The sequence below is a fragment of the Eretmochelys imbricata genome, chromosome 1, assembly GCF_965152235.1.
Source record: "Eretmochelys imbricata isolate rEreImb1 chromosome 1, rEreImb1.hap1, whole genome shotgun sequence".
NCBI classification, from domain to species: domain Eukaryota; kingdom Metazoa; phylum Chordata; order Testudines; family Cheloniidae; genus Eretmochelys; species Eretmochelys imbricata.
The window spans coordinates 261,241,900-261,258,866 of record NC_135572.1 but is presented as its reverse complement, the minus strand read 5'-3'; the positions used below and the strand labels follow the sequence as shown (position 1 = coordinate 261,258,866).

General features: G+C 41.3%; 1 protein-coding gene across 5 annotated transcripts in view; it reads right to left on the bottom strand.

The window, feature by feature from the left end:
• Positions 1-16,967, bottom strand: part of POLR3B (RNA polymerase III subunit B) — a 121,418-nt gene that overhangs the window by 71,484 nt on the left and 32,967 nt on the right. For all 5 annotated transcript variants that reach the window (XR_013347361.1, XM_077828899.1, XM_077828906.1 and 2 more), the window contains exons 12-13: positions 14,432-14,566; positions 3,817-3,978 (exon numbers count right to left, since the gene is read on the bottom strand). Coding sequence is in view for 4 of the 5 variants with exons in the window: in XM_077828899.1 (XP_077685025.1) it covers positions 3,817-3,978; positions 14,432-14,566 (297 nt within the window). In the remaining variant the exon portion in view is untranslated. The remainder of the gene's footprint in view (positions 1-3,816; positions 3,979-14,431; positions 14,567-16,967) is intronic.

Genomic DNA, 16,967 nt, shown 5'->3' with positions numbered 1-16,967 from the left:
CTGCTGTATCTTCCTCAGGATTGCCCTCTGTTGAAACATGTGTCCTTTCTGGGGAACTCTTTCAGTAGATGCTAGCAAAAGAAATTCTTTACTTAGTTTAGGACCTAGTTCCCTGAAATCATTTCAGTGTGTGGTTTGTTGGGCTTCTTAAAGTTAGAGTTGTTACTATGTTATTCATTTTCTCACTGTCCAGCAGATTGAGCCAAACCTTGTGGCTACTTTGCCTACATATCTCCGAAGTGCAAAGCTATTGTCCTGGCTGTGATGAAGGACATGGTCAGGACACTTGGTGATCAGACAGTAGATTATTTTGTCTTTTGGGACCTTAGTTCAGTTCCTTAATTTAGGCAATGGCTGCCCTGGAGAAGCATGTGGAAACTGATGAAGCTTGAAGTGGGGCACAATCTTAAATCCATAAGGTCTTGTGGAGGAAATCCTCCTTCATCAGGAGTGAAGTTTTGGATGTGGGCCACCACTCCTACGTCTACTTTGAGTAGAAAAAAGGAGCAACATTTTCCTTCCGACGTGCACGGAACTTGCCGTATTGCTACTAGGCAATCCTTTTCTAGATGCTCCTAGTCTCTGAATGAGGTTTTCCAGAGAGACATGAATGGCATGGCATGGTACTTTGGGCAATACAGAAGCCACATTGTGGCTACAGGATTCAACTCCTCAATCTCAGTTTACCCTGTGTGTCACAGACTTGAACATCTCAGGCAGGAAGAAATACTCCTGTGTATCTTTAGCAGACTCTTATTCAGAAAACACCCTCTCCTCACCAAATGAGCTGTTTGAGGAGCAAAACCTTACTGAGGAAAGGGTGACTGCATATGTTCCACCTTTTGGCTTCCTTAAGCCTTTGGCCATTTAGAATGCATGCATTTCTTCCTCACTCTTTCTATGACAGAGAGGAAGAAGAGTCCCATTGACTCAACCTCAGATTCTGGTCACTCTGACTAATCCAGTCACTACTTGTTCTTCTCCAGGATCTCATCTTGATAGCCCGCTCTGTGTATTCTTGCTCTTCATCCTCACCTGAGCTGGAGAAGAATAATTCTCTCGGCAGACACTTAGATGAAGGAGAAGCAGCCTAGTTTGAGGAGTCGCATGGATCTTTAGAAACTATGCAAACCTAACACTGTCCAGAAAAATGAGTGGCAGGTGACAGTGTGTAAATGTAGATGAAACAGTACAGCAATAACATTCTTGTAACAAATAGGAAAAGTATGGTCTTTCAGAGTAAAGAGACTCCTGGTTAAGACATTTTTTAATTGTCCCAACAGCTTGCAAACACAGACATAGAAATATGTTAAGCCTGTAAAATTACTGCATGTTCCACTTACTCCCCCACTCCCTCTTTTACTTTTGGGAAACAAAATATAAAGTCTGTAGTAAGCATCATTGAACACCATGTAGATGGCCTGAGCAGGAATGCTATGACTTCTTCTACATGCTGTGGGTGTAATTACGAATCTGCTGAGCTATTCCATGTTCTCAGGGACTATCCTTAAAAACTTTCTGGTGAGATTTGTTCTACTATAACACCAGTCTTGGAAACAGAACTTGTTTAGTTTCCTGAAGAGTATACATTGAGCATTATTCCTGGGAAATTATTTTCAATGGTTCAGAGCAGATGGCTTTTAATTGCTTGTGTGGTAGTGGAAAAAAAAAGTCTTAAGACAGTGGAAGGAGGAAGAATTTATAGTATATACTGAATAGTTGGCAGATTTATCTCTGTCATCCAAATGCAAAAACTGGCATCTGCTAGAAGAAGCCACTAGGATTTAGAAGACAGATCTGTGAGTCTTTTTTAGTTATTTGCATTATAAGATTTAACTATATTTGGTACACTCAAAATTAAATACAAGATGAGCTTTATAATTGGAAACTGCTAGTTACAGACTAAGATGTTTTTGCATGTGATTTGTAGTGCCAATTTTGTTTTTAAAACTGAAGAAAAACTCAACCTGATTCTAAGCAGAAAAAAAAGATCAAGACTTCCAAAGATTGTGCAATAGGTATTGAAATTTATTTTTTAATTGTTAACTGTGGACTACTTTGAGTTAATCTATTTTAAAAAACAGAATTAGTTAGTTCAAGAATTTCAAATGCTTTACTAGATTTAGCTAAACCTCAGTGTTCAGAGTAACAGCCGTGTTAGTCTGTATTCGCAAAAAGAAATGGAGTACTTGTGGCACCTTAGAGACTAACCAATTTATTTGAGCATGAGCTTTCGTGAGCTACAGCTCACTTCATCAGATGCATACTGTGGAAACTGCAGCAGACTTTATATATACACAGAGAATATGAAACAATACCTCCTCCCACCCCACTGTCCTGCTGGTAATAGCTTATCTAAAGTAATCGTCAGGTTAGGCCATTTCCAGCACAAATCCAGGTTTTCTCACCCTCCACCCCCCCACACAAATTCACTCTCCCGCTGGTGATAGCCCATCCAAAGTGACAACTCTTTACACAATGTGCATGATAATGAAGTTAGGCCATTTCCTGCACAAATCCAGGTTCTCTCACTCCCTCACCCCCCTCCAAAAACCCACCCCCATACACACACAGACTCTCTCTCCTGCTGGTAATAGCTCGTCCAAACTGACCACTCTCCAAGTTTAAATCCAAGTTAAACCAGAACATCTGGGGGGGGGGGGTAGGAAAAAACAAGAGGAAATAGGCTACCTTGCATAATGACTTAGCCACTCCCAGTCTCTATTTAAGCCTAAATTAATAGTATCCAATTTGCAAATGAATTCCAATTCAGCAGTTTCAACCTCAGTGTGCCTCATAGCAACCTCATTTTACAGTTGAGTAAACTGAGGTTCAGATCTGGAGTTGCATCATTATGCTTTGGCAAAAATAAAAAGTACCCACTTGGATTTTGTTGAGATGGAAAACAGCACGAAACTAGAGATCAAAACACCCTAAGAAGTTTATAAAATTGATCTTGTTACCAGCTTTCATCAGTTCTCCTATGCAACTCTAAACTGTTCAGAACTTCTGAGTTGTACATCTGAACAAGGTTCACCTCTGACCCCAGGTCCTTTTAGCCAACAGGAAACAGATACATGGGCTCCAGAGTAACCCACATGTACACACTGAAAATTAATTCTTTAGTTGTTGGACAAATAGTATTTTAAAAGCACCTAGCAGTTTGCCCAGTGTTACATGATAAGTCGATGTCAGACAGAAAGAGAACACAGAAGTCCTAGTCCCCGGTACAACCAGTAGACTGCATCATTACTCTTAATTGCAAACACCTGTGAACAAAAAGAAGCATGGTCCCTTTAAAAGATCCAGATCTATAGCTGATCCTCTGTTTTACTCAATTTACAAACTAGAGCTGGTTGAAAAGTTGAGTTTTTGAAACTGACTGACATTTTTTTGCAAAAAAATGTCAAAGTTTTTTCTGCGTTTTTCAACCAGCTCCATCACAAATATTGCAGTTTGACATCAGATAAATCTAGGTGCCAAGTACTCACCATGAATCACTGATGTAAACAAAATGTTTTTTTGACAATTTAAAATGTCTTAGTTCTCACTGTTATTTCAGTAGGACTTCAAAGTAGTATACATTGATATAAATGTATTATGTTGATCATTATCTCCCTCTTAGTGAGTTCTTCGAGCTTTATTCATGAGAGTTTTATCACTTGAATCTATAAAGAATATTAATAGCTTTGTTTTCATGATCAAAGATACTGGCACCACCAGGACAAAAATAACTCACCCCATTCATCTCAGCCACCACCCCCCTTTCAGGCTGATGAGAAACCCCACCAAGCAGCAATAAAACATAGCACTTACAGTAGAGATGGCATTTACCATGCCATTGGTGATCTGATCTTGACGCATATGCTTCACTACATCAAACTGGGCTGCTCTCTGCTTTGGAATGACCTGATCAGCAATCTTCTTCATTTCAGAGTTAAATTTTTTGAACAAATCTTCAAAAAGAAGGGAAAGAAGCTGCAAACACAAAACAACTGGATTTAGAGTGAATAGTGGGTGACTTTTCTTCTTTTGACAGACCGAAAGTGATGCATTTTAGGTCACCAATGCTTACTAATGTAATCTTACTAAAAGAAATAAAAACTGTATATTCAGTACCTAACTTTTTGGTGAGAAGGCAAACAGAAGACCAGATTAGAAAGAATTTCAAATCTACAAATGGCCCAGAACACCTACTCTTTTTTTTTTATTTATCTGAGGCTTTCTCCTTCACCATACTTCTCTTTTCAAAATTCTGAGGCTGCACTAGCCATTTATTGATTAAAATCCTTTTTCAACCTGGTGACATTGTATCTCATTTGATCAACCACCACTAAGGTGTGATTCTCCTGATCACCTGACAACTACTTTTCAAGATTTAAAACTATGGCTATACAGAAATTTGACTGCCTTAACATTCAGCCCCAGACTCCGCTGCACAAGCAGGCATCCTCAGAGAGGGTGGGGAAGAAAAAAAAAAAGACCCTCTTAGGGATTCTACTTGTACAAACAGCAGGGCCTTTTTCCTCCCCTCTCCCTCCCTCCGAAGGATGCCTCGGGAGCAGGGAAGAACGATGCTGTTGCGTGGAGCACTTTTAGAAAGAACCCTAACAATATAGATTTTGGGGGTGGTGCATGGCTGGCATGGTCAGACTGAGGCAGGGAGGGGCAGCAGACAGTTACCACAACTATTGCAGAAAAGAGTTGGGACAAGCTCTTTCCTTTCAGTGACTCCAGGCCAGCTGCCAGGAACTGCCTGCTTCCCCTCTGGCTGCAGCTGAAACTCCTTTCCCCCATTTCTGACAGGGTAGATCTGAGATGATCAAGATTGGTACTCTGATGTACATCTAACCTCCTGTTATTCTGTAAGCTACCTAGCCTTGCAGCCATGGTCAACTGATCCGCAATTTATGCAAGTCTCCGTCTAATTTCATATTTATTGTCTATATTCAAGTAGCTCCTGCAATGTGCCAAACCCTGTCCACCCACAGAAAGATATAATCACTAAAATGAAGAGCCTACAGGTGGGTACACGAGTTACCTACAAAGGGGATTGGGATAAAACGCCATGGTATAAAAGTAACTATTCAACACTGCTGCTATTTATTGGTTCCAAAACCCCTCCTCTTCTTCATATATGCTCTCCACGTATTTTAACATTATACAGTGATTTCTTCTGCCTTTTGTCTGTTATGGAGATGCTCTAAAGGGTTTTTTTTTTTTTTGCTCTGCTATTTGATTGTTTTCACAGCTTTCCCAACCTCCTCCAGTAAACACTAGTGCTTTCCCAAAATACTTAAATTTGCATTAAATGATGCACTGTCAATGTTTACAATGATTAGTTTTTCAAACAAGCAGTATAAATTCTAAAACTTGACAATCCTATTCTGAGATTCTGTTTTACAGCAACTCGAATGTCAGAAAGACTAAAAATGCACTAGCTACTGAATGCCAAAAATGGTAGTTCCCAGCATACAAAGCATTGTAGTGTTGAATAAACTGGGTAATCAGCAAGCACAGCTAAGACATTCTGGAGTCTACTGCATAATTTAATTTCTGTGTGTGAAGAATGAAACTGAATTATAACTGTCACCTCTGAACTGCACATAATGTCACTGTCTCCTCCCTTGCAAGCACAGAGCCAGTCACTCACTTCTCTCCCAACAAGAAGGGCCACCCATTCTCATCTGCCATCTTTCCACCAACATGCTCCAGCTAGGCTGCCCAAAGCAAATGATCTCTGCACAGTCAAAAGCCTCTGGAAATCATAACATCTGAAATCAACATGGTCAGACCTCCATTTTGCTGACATCTTAGATGAATCACACAAAAAAATAGAAGCATGAAAACTTCAGAAAGTCATTTGAATTCACAACTATAAGGTGGTCTAACTTACAGGTTATCATTTCAACGAGGAGTCCAAAGACTAGTAGCTTTCACAACAGCCTGAGTGATTTGAATACGGCTGTGCTTCAGGAGTACCAGGACATTTAATAAAATCTCTCTCTCTTTGGAATCAATGTGAATTTTATTTATTTTTTTGTTTCCAATTAAAAGTGATTTTCTTGAAACAGCTGAGTTCTCCCAAAGCACAACTCAAGCAGCTGAGGACAAGCTTGTTACAAGTTTTAGGATCCTGTGAGATCCTAATGCTTAACCCTATGCCTTCTCCCGTTGAAATACAGGGCAAGACTCCCACCAGGCTTTAAAGACAGCAGGATTGGGCACCCTAAACTAAACTCTTCAGGGCAGGGAGAACATTTTCTTATATCTATAAAGCACTATGTAAGCCAATAATACTAAATAAATAATTCTATGTTAAATGCAAAATCACTTAGAATTAAACTTAGCACCTAAGGTCAAAAATTTAAATAACATGAAGTAGTAAATAAAGTTAAGGTTCCTACATCACCGTACAACTACATCTCTTGGCAGTCACTCTTTCCCCTTTACTACTGAGTTTCAATATACACATGTGAAGTATTTACTTAAACCTTCCTTTTGAATATCCAATTTCTCTATTTGATTGGGTGTTTCAGGGAAGAGGTCTTCCTCCCATCTTGGTCACCATGTACAAAAGGTCTCAGAGGGTATGTCTACACCAGCAGTTCTCTAACTGTGGGTCGGGACCCTGTTTTAATGGGGTCGCCAAAGGCTGGTATTAGCCTTGCTGGGGCCCAGGGCCAAAGCCCGAGCCCTACCATCCAGGGCTGAAGCCCAAGGGCTTCAGCACTGAGTGTGTGTGTGTGGGGGGGGGGGGGGGGCCCTCAGGTTACAGGACTGAAGCCCTTGGTTCCCCCACTCCCAAGAATGGTTGGGGCTCTGGCCCCCCTGCCTGGGGCGGCACGGCTCAGACAGGCTCAGGATTCAGTCCTCCCTCTTGGGGCCATGTAGCAATATTGGTTGTCAGAAGGGGGTTGCGATGTAATGAAGTTTGAGAACCCCTGGTCTACACTGCAATCAAAGACCTGAGGCATGGCCAAAGCTGGCTTGGGTCAGCTGACTCAGGCTTGCGGGGCTCAGGCAGCTGGGCTATACAACTAGTGCAGATTAGCAGGCTCAGGCTAGAGCCCGTGCTCTGAGATCCCACACTATGAGGAGTCTTGAGCCTAGGTTCCAGCACGAGCATCTACACTGTAGTTTTACAGCCCTGTAGCCAGAGCTCTGTGAGTCCAAGTCAGCTGACCTGGGCTTTGAGACTCGGTGCCATGGGTTTTTTTACTGCAGTGCAGACTTACGCCTAGGGAGATAAATTCTGAACACCATAGGCTAAAGAAACATCTCTATGTCTTGCCCTGTAGACCCGGCAAGTGTGTTCTCTGCAGTGGAGGAATGCTTATGATATTACCTTCTGAGATCATCCAAACTACTTCATCTGCAGTCCTGAGAAAAACAGGGGTCTTGCTGGGATTTGTATCTCTTTTCTGTGTACTTGCTTACAGAGGGTCAGACATAGTCTGGATAAGAATTTTCAGCCACACCCTTTCCATGGAAAGGCGTGTTAACTTTTCCCAGTAATGCAATTTGTATAGGCACTACTCTTGTTTATGACATGATACCCTCTTACCAACAACATGCCTTTGTTACCATATGGCCCTATCAGGCCCTCCTAGCAGCACCCTGAGACGGGCCATCATCACTTGCAGCTTGTTCAAGCAACCCTGAGTACTACTTATTTATTTATACATTTAGAGAGGCTGGCAATGTGTACTCCCCGAGGGAAGCTCTGAACCTACCAGCAGTAGAGTCAGTTCTTCGCCATTGCCTTCCCCAGCCAGAAAGGGATACGGACAGGGCTGCTGACTGTTATTTGTCAAAACTGTTTTGATGCAAAATTGGGTCTTTCACTAAATGAAATTTTGTATGAGATGTGTCTTTCGGCTGGGAAAACATTCGGTTTTTCAATGAAAAGTCAAAATTTCCCACAGAAAACAAAAAGTGTTTTCTGATGAGCTTTAGAGAGGGATACAAAAAGGACCCCAACACCCCCAATATCTCAGCAAACATTTCTGGCCTAAACTCAAATCAGAGAAGACTGTTTTTGTTCACTCCACATCTTATCCTGCATCAAGAGAAGCAAACAACTCAGCTCAGATCCATCTGATGCATAAAAGTAATAAAAATTTCCTCACAATGGAAGGGGCATTATTCCACATGAGCAAACGTAGCTTGGATTAACTAAACTGGTGACGACTGCAAGCAAATTTGCTGACTGAGATTTTGTGGATGCTAGGGCCGAGACCAAAATTTGTGTATCCTGCACAGCCACCATATCACAGGTTTTAAAAAAAAAACAGAGTCATCGTGAGATTCTTGCCAAGAGTGCTTTAGCCACCTTCCCTCACACTTCATTCATTATGGGTCATCCGTAAATCAACATGACTTGTATGAAGACAAAGCCAGTAGACAGGGCATGGCCAACATGGAGCAGCTGTGCAGCATTCATAAAATTATGACATATGACCTAGCTATTGAGACAGAGTGGCACTACATTGGTTTAGCGTGGGGGTTCTCAAACTTCATTGCACCGCGACCCCTTCTGACAGCAAAAATTACTACACGACCCCAGGAGGGAGACAAATGCCCAAGCACGCCCGAGCCCCACCCCTGGGGTGGGCAGGCCAAAGCCCAAGCCCCACTGACCTGGGCGGGGTGGACCAAAGCTGAAGCCCAAGGGCTTCAGTTCCAGGCATGTGGCCTGTAACATGAGTCTTGATGCCCCGGGCTGAACCTGTCAGGCTTCAGCTTTAGCCCTGGGTGGTGGGGCTTGGGTTTCAACTTCAGCCCCCGCAAGTCTAAGCCAGCCCTGGTGACCCCATTAAAAGGGGGTCCTGACCCACCGTTTGAGAACCACTGGTTTAGTGGAATGTTTATTATATACCTATATTGCTTTAACTGCATGAGGGCTGACACCAGGAAGAAGACAGTAGCTCCCAGATTAAAACATCCCAGCACACACTTGAAAGACAACAGGAAAGCTCTTAGTTAAAGGATCCTACATCCTATATCCAATGAAGTTGCAAGACTTGTTCTGCCAGCGCTGGGAGTTAACAGATCAAAGGGCTATAAACAGGTAAAAATGACTTGGTCCCTGTAGGGACAAGGTGGGTGGCAATTAAAAACCTGAGCAGGATTTAGAGAGACACTTCCTGAAGCAAAGATGCTGAACTGGGTTATGAGTTTAGGGAACAGACTGCCATCCAGACCCTAAAGGTCTTGGGATGTCTGTAACAAGTTTAGACCTACCAGTTTCCCCTTGTGGAAGGGGAAGAGACTTCTGGTAGGCTAGAGATGCATATAGCATGTTTATCGTTTTAAGATCTTTTTTCTCTGAAACGCTTTGGTTCTAAACAGACAATACCTTGTTTTAAGATTGCTGTCTGGTCACTGGACACCACTGGTCATAGCTCCCGGAAAGAAGAAAATTGCAGGTACTGAATCTAAATTGGACTTGCTGAGGTAATCACGGTTAGCACCAGGGGACTATAGCCCAACACCATCTGACAGTGTGAGAATCCTGTGATTCTACCTCGAGAAAGCAGACAGCTCAAGGCCTGAGATCAGGGGTGGGGGAGGTGGGCAGGGGCAGAAGGGATGCATTCAAAGAGACCAGGACAGGCCAGAGGTGCAATTAGCTTGGTAATTTACAGAAGGCAGCTAGATGTTATCCTATCAACAGCAGAGGATATATATATATATATATATATATATATAAAAAAAAAAGTAAAACCATACTAAACTCTTGACAAAGTGGTCTGCTGGATAAATATTATCTCTTAAACCCCTCTGGAGGCTTCTAAACAACCGTAACTCTGCGGGGAAATCATGCAATAACCTAGATAAGGACATTTTAGTGTTTGTGGTTCCAGAACAGTTTAATTTTTAAAGTCATTAGGTTTTTTTCCTTCCTCTTCCCCTCTCCACTTCCACACAGTATCACTACAGAGGCTGTATGAAGCCTCTGCATTATTCTGTTATGAGAACTGGGACCAAAAAAACCCATTTTGACACTGGGTGCAAAATTTCTTAAAGGGCTCACTTTTTATTTATTTTAACTAATTAACAGATTTACTTACAATTTCCCACAAAATTCATTCTATATCCAAAAGAATAAGTGCTATCATTTTGGGAAGGATACACTATATATTTTTTTAAATACATAAGAAAAAGTTTGAATCTCTGCTTTAAGGGCTTGTCCACACACTGTGGGGGCTACAGCAGCTTGGCAATGGCACCATAGCTACGCTCTTGTAACCCCATGGCATGCCACAGATAAACTCCTTCTGTTACTATCGTGAGTTTCTGTCACTGTAGTAACTCTGCCTCCCTGAGCTGCGGTAGCTAGGTGAATGGAAATATTCTTCCATTGACGAAGCTGCATCTACACCAGGGGTTTAGGTTTGCATAGTTACAGCTCTCCGGGGTCGGAGTTTTTCATACCCTTGAGCGCCATAGGCACATTGACCTAAACCCCGGTGTAGACCAGGCTTTAGTGCAAAACTCACACCTTGACTATGGAGCCACAGCTGGTGCTTCCATAACAACACAGTTCCTTTTTGGCTCAAAATCATTCTACTTAATTTTAAAAGTCATACAGACCATACACTCTTAGGGAGGAAAACTTAACTGGAGTCTTCAAAGTTATACCCCTTTACTGAGAATGAAGCGTGAGTGAGAGGGAAACAGTTTTGCAGTTTGTCCCCCTGACAATTCTAATGATCAAGGGGCTTGAGCCAGCGTCCACTGAAGTCAAGAGTATTTCCATTGATGTAAATTCGCTTTTGATCATACCTTAAAATGAATGTCCAGTAAAAACAGAATGTTTTAATTAGCCAACTAGAAAAATATTTTCTGCACTGAACCTGCTGATTTAAAAATAAACACTACAATTCCACTAAAATCTTCCAGTGCCAGGAACTGTAGTGAATATGAACACAAACCAAATCTCTTTTTCTTTGAGGTAAAAAGTTATATCCTAAGTACACCGACTTTACATTTTCCAGCCTGAAAGTCTTACACACTTTGCTAATTTTTGTACTTTCACAGCCTCTCTGTAAGAGCAGTGAATATCTGCAAAACAAAGTCTCACAATAACCACATTATTTAGGTCAAGAGTAAGTGATTAAAAGAAAAGGGATGGAATGCCAGTGATAATATTCAATACATTTCAGAGCTAGTCCAAGGCCTTTCAGCCAGCTTAAGACAGGAGCACTAAAGAGAAAATTATATTTAAGAAAAAAATACTGACAGCTCATCAATTGATTGAAAATCCTAAGAAAAAAAATTAATAAAGAAGTTAAGCTGCTGAAATACAGTTTCACCAATTAGCTTAATGTCAGAGAATTCTAATTAGGCGCCTTGAGATTGTTATTTAGTGTTTAAGCCTTTAGAATGCCAAATTCTCCTTTTCACACAAACTGGTTGCAAAATTAAAGACATTAGGCAGCCTTAATTATATTATCAGAACAGCTGGGATTAGGCAATCTCTGAAGTCAAGGCGGTATTCTTTTGTCACAGGGTAGAAATCCCTTGCCTTCCAGGGTGCCGGATTTTGGTGCTGTTCCATATCTCACCCATACAAAGCTAGCTGCATTAGAAACAAAAAAAATTGAGGACAAAGAACAGAGTAATGCTCAGCAAATAATGAACACATTAAGGAAAGAGAAAAGGTAGGTGAAAAGATTAAGCCTGAAATCAGTAGGTTTTGCTAACACCTCTGCTGGCACCTGGCCTACCAAGCCTCTAGTGGCAGAAAGACTAAGAGAAAGCTCTGTAAACCAGCTTGGCTAGTGGATACAACTCTGTTATCTAAAGCTAAAGCACATTTCATACTCCCTTGTCCCATGGGGTGTGAAATTAGTAGCTATTGTTTTCACACATTTTTATAAACACAATGCCTTTTATGTCTTTACATTGTTTAGACCGCTATGTTTTCCTCTTCACACGGGAATGCTCTTTTTTAATTCAAATCTTTAAGCAACAGGATTTTTATTCCAGAAACACAAATTTAGCATTTTAAAAATCTCAGCCCGTTTAGTTACACAAACTTCTGCTAATTGTAAACATTTAAAAACATACTTAAAGAAAAAGTGAAATCTCATCCTATGCTTTATTTTAATTGTTTTAGTCCCCAAGTACAGGTAAATCAAGTTTATGCTGTTAACATGTGTTGGGGTGGGGGAAAGAGGAAAGGGGAGTCAAATGCTCAGCTTCCAAGGATCATTTAGGAAATCCCAAGGGAACTAGAACCATTAAATCAAATGGTACAAATATACGCAATCACTGCACAGCTATCCATGATGAAATAAACTACTATACATTGCCTTTGTTGTGATGATCTTCTACAATTAAAAAAAAACACTTCCCATTTAATTTAACCAACCTTTAGAGAGACAAGGTGGGAGAGGTAATATCTTTTATTGGACCAACTTCTGTTGGTCCAGTGAAAGATACTACTTCACCCACCTTGTTTCTCTAATATCCTGGGACCAGCATGGCTACACCACCACTTTAACCAACTATGGCAGTTTTAACATTTGCAACCAGAATGGTTTTGTTCCAGATTGCAGAAAGGTTGCATTTATGTTTTCTGTGATTTGATTACACCAAGGCAAACAATCAACCTTCAATTTATTTAAGTAGGATGGCTATAGTGGCAAATTAATGATTACTTTTACTGGTTACAATACTACAGAACTATAACAATAATGTTACAAGTTCAGGCTGCAGTGGTGCTTTAATTATAATCTTAAAACATTTGGTCAATTATAATATTCCAGGGGGAAAAATTAGCTTTAGGCTGACGTTGTTCCATGCTTGTGTAAAATCAGCAAGAATTCTGTTAGGGAGGAAAGTTAGGCAAAGTTTTGTTAGATGTTTGAAAAAGGGGCATTTTTTACACTAGTTAAAACTTTTTGTTGTTTTATTTGAGCTCTGATAACTTAAGAAAAGTTGTGTGAAAACTGTCTCAGATTCATAGATACTAAGGTCAGAAGGGACCATTATGATCATCTAGTCTGACCTCCTGCACAACGCAGGCCACAGAATCTCACCCACCCACTCCTGCGAAAAGCCTCTCACCTATGTCTGAGCTCTTGAAGTCCTCAAATCGTGGTTTAAAGACTTCAAGGAGCAGAGATTACATTCATATGTATTTTGGAGATGAAGTTTTTCTATTTTAAAGCATCTTAACTTCAGTGCATTCTCCCAGGATGTCACTGTGGAAAGATACCATGAGATAACTTCTTGAACTGCCATAATAGCTGAGATTGCTTCAGAAATGTTGTTTCTCTTTTTCTGGCAGATCTTAACTCTGCATTTCCTGGTTATCTCACATTTGTTGTTTGTGTTTTTACTCTAAAGCACTTGTAAGGGGGTGAGGGTGGGTGGGGATAATGGTAACTTTGAATTTTTGAGGTCTGAGTGTCATGTTCTGGGTAGGCATAAAGAGCAGAGGGCACTGCTGTGTGCCTAAAACCACAAATCCATAAGTGGATGCCGTGTGTGTGTGTGACACAATTTTTCCAGTTTGCCTCATTATGTACATCAGTCTAAATTCTTCATGTATGGTCTAAGATGATACAGAGGTAGTACAACATAAAAACACGTGCAATCCTTAAATGCTATTATATACCTGAATACACAGTTTTAATTTGTACTGAGTCAAGCAATGAAGTCCAACCTCAATCTAAATTACTTCCTCATCATAACTAAATAATAAAATGTAAAATAATGTAAGTTATACTAGGGCCTTGGTAACTAAAGTGATCAGTGCCCTAAACTGACAGACATATAGACAACACACCCCTTTTATCAGGAGCATGCAAGGACATGCAGCACAGTTTGCAGCCCAGAGGGAGGGGAGCTAAGGTTGCTTTAAGCCATCTTTGCACCTTCCCAATCTGAGCTGCTCCTGGGGATGGAGAAACCCCCGGCATAACTCAGACAACCCAAGGGGCCTGTCTAAGTTATGGCAGCCTGCTGGGGCAGTTCTAAGAGCTGCAGTACTGCCCCAAATCTCTGCAGGCCTGCAGCACATCCCTGATGTGCTCTCCTGCCTCCGGTCCCAACCCCTACACCACAGCTTGCCAGGGGATCCTCAGAAGACAGCCCTTACAGGGGTCTTCTGCAGTATGTGTACCAAGAGAGTTCTCCTACAACCAGACCTGGGGCTATTAGGGCCCCCTTACACTGCTCCAATCCTATTCCCAGGTGTAAAGGGGCAGAGTGAGGGTGAGAATCTTACTTCAAATGTTTTATATTGTTGAAGACCCAATTTAGGGAAAGCATATCTATACTTAAGCGCATGTTTAAACTTTAGAAAAGCCAAGGAGGAGGAAATCAAACTCAACAGGTTCCCCCACATCTACATCTTTTTTTTAAGTAAAAAGAAAACACAAACAAATCACACAGCCCCAGAGTGGGAACCCACCTGTCCAGCCAATTCCAATCGCTTGTTTCCATAATAGTCTCTGTCATCTACTTTGTTTTCTCCTTGGGCCAGAATTACCCTGCGGACCATCACTGCTGTGTAGATGCACTTGGCACGGAAATGAAACTCTTTTACCTGTAATCGAAAAGGTTTGAGAAAAATGTTGGTATCACAGGATCAAACGTGCAGTTTTGACTCAAAGATCCCCACTTAAATCAGTGGGGAGTTGAGCCTGAGTGAGGACTGTAGAATGGGGCTTGTTTTACATTATGAAAGCCACCAAGAGAAATCTTAAATGTGTTAGGAACATTGAAAGAGAACTTAAAATGAAGTAGATTGGAATAAGTATGTATGTCAAATATGTTATGGCAATCCTTTGAATTGATATCGGACATTGTCTAGCTATGAAGAAAAAAGTTTGCAGGAAATGGAATAATTCAATACTGTGGCATTTTGTAAACATAAGCAACTATTACTAATGAAACTTATTTCAACTACACTGGAAATTAAGACACGTTGCGCACACACACACACACACACACACACTCACATACACACTCTCACACAGAGTGTGGCTCTTAAAACAAATTTCTGTCCCATATCCCACCAGTAAACTCAATCCTGGGTTAGGAATCATTATTTTCCACTCTGTTTCAGATCTGTTTCCCAAACAGAGATTTTCAATTGCACCAAGGAATAGCCTTCAAGACTTCACATTTCCATTTAGATTCAGCTTGAAAGTTATAGTGTGGGAGGTAATACCAAATCTGCATTTACACCCTTAGAATAGACAGCGAGACTTTATCTTCCAAAAATCACATATTCCCTACCCCCACAATTTGGATAAACTCTCCTTTGAGGTTCCTGCATAACAACTTTCCTGCGTGGAAGGCTGGATGGAGCTCCATTCACAATTTGAGAATGTTGCTCCTTGATCCCCCACTTGTAAGGTTTGAGGTTTTCTAAACTATCTCTCTCAATCCAACAGCCACAGAATCTAGCTATTATACTAGCCGACATCAATAGATTCCCAGAAGAAACGTACGTTTGAATGTTCCTGTGCCATTTTTTTAAAAGAAGACTAGCAACAAAATAGTGTGTTTAGCAGCCCCCATTCCTCATAACTGTTCTAATATAGGAAGGGCTTTCACGTTCCTTGGCCACTTGTTTTTCTCTACAGAGGAGACCTTTCTCGCAAACACCACTTCACTTGAAAAGAAATTGTTACGTTTGAATATGCACATTCAAATAGACAAATTCTAATTCAGCAACTACTGATTCACAATACAGTTCACCTCATCACACTATTTTAATAAAGTTTCGGCTCTGGCACAGAGCGTGCTTGGAAAAAAAATCCCTGCAAAATCAAGACATGTTTGCTGGAAGACTGTTTATCTCCTCCACTATACTTACTCAACCTTTGCTGAAGTGAGAGGAAAGAGAAAGCTACAGAGACACAGTTTTATCTTTTACATAATGGAAAAGGATATGATTTCTTCAAACACCTATTTCGCTAGTGAGTTTCCTCCCCTTTAGAAATATATTGTGAATTTATTTATCTTAAAAAAGTGAATTTTTGTACTCAAATAATACCAGGCTGATAACACTTTCCCCACAGAGGAGCTACAGTGCACATAGATAACTCAAACCTCTCCTCTTGTACTTTAATACTTGCTAGGAATTCTACCTCTAGGGACAAGAGGTCCGTGTGTTCTACATTCTTGACTTTGCTCCCGATTGCAATGAGTGCTAATTATGATGATGGACTATAAGGTTGGCTGCTATGAGGAGAGTATACATCCACTTTTCTGTTGAGAAGCCTAGAATGTGGGAACATGGTGACTAAGGTCTCAAAATGCAGACTTCTTTCCTTCTGTTTATCTCAGTAATTATACCACACTCATGAAAGTGGCACTTGAACTGGCATCTAGGGCTGCAGCTTAAGGAAGCAGGACCTCCAGATGGAAAACCCAGTGCTAGGGAGTCCACAGAAAAAGTAATTAAAACAACACACAAACCAACCAGTTCAACGTTAGGTTTTTCTAGCAGTTCTTTTCAGACAAACCTCTAAAGATTTATTCTGGGTTTTTTAGTGTAACCCACATACCTCCTGGGTGTGGTGTTCTGTCTCATCTAGTGGCACTGAGACCACTTAGAGAGACAGGCATATGTCTTTTAGCTCATGCACTAAGCTCCAAAGGTCCCAGGTTCGATCCCGCCCGCTGACGACTGGGGTCTGTTGGCGTTACAAGTGGGGGCTCTGGGATTTCAACTGGGAAGTTCCTGAAACTCGGGACGGGCTTCCTCAGCTAGGGGAAGTATGTAACCCACACACCTCCTGGGTATAGTGTTCTGTCTCATCTAGTGGCACTGAGACCACTTAGAGAGACAGGCATATGTCTTTTAGCTCATGCACTAAGCTCCAAAGGTCCCAGGTTCGATCCCGCCCGCTGACGACTGGGGTCTGTTGGCGTTACAAGTGGGGGCTCTGGGATTTCAACTGGGAAGTTCCTGAAACTCGGGACGGGCTTCCTCA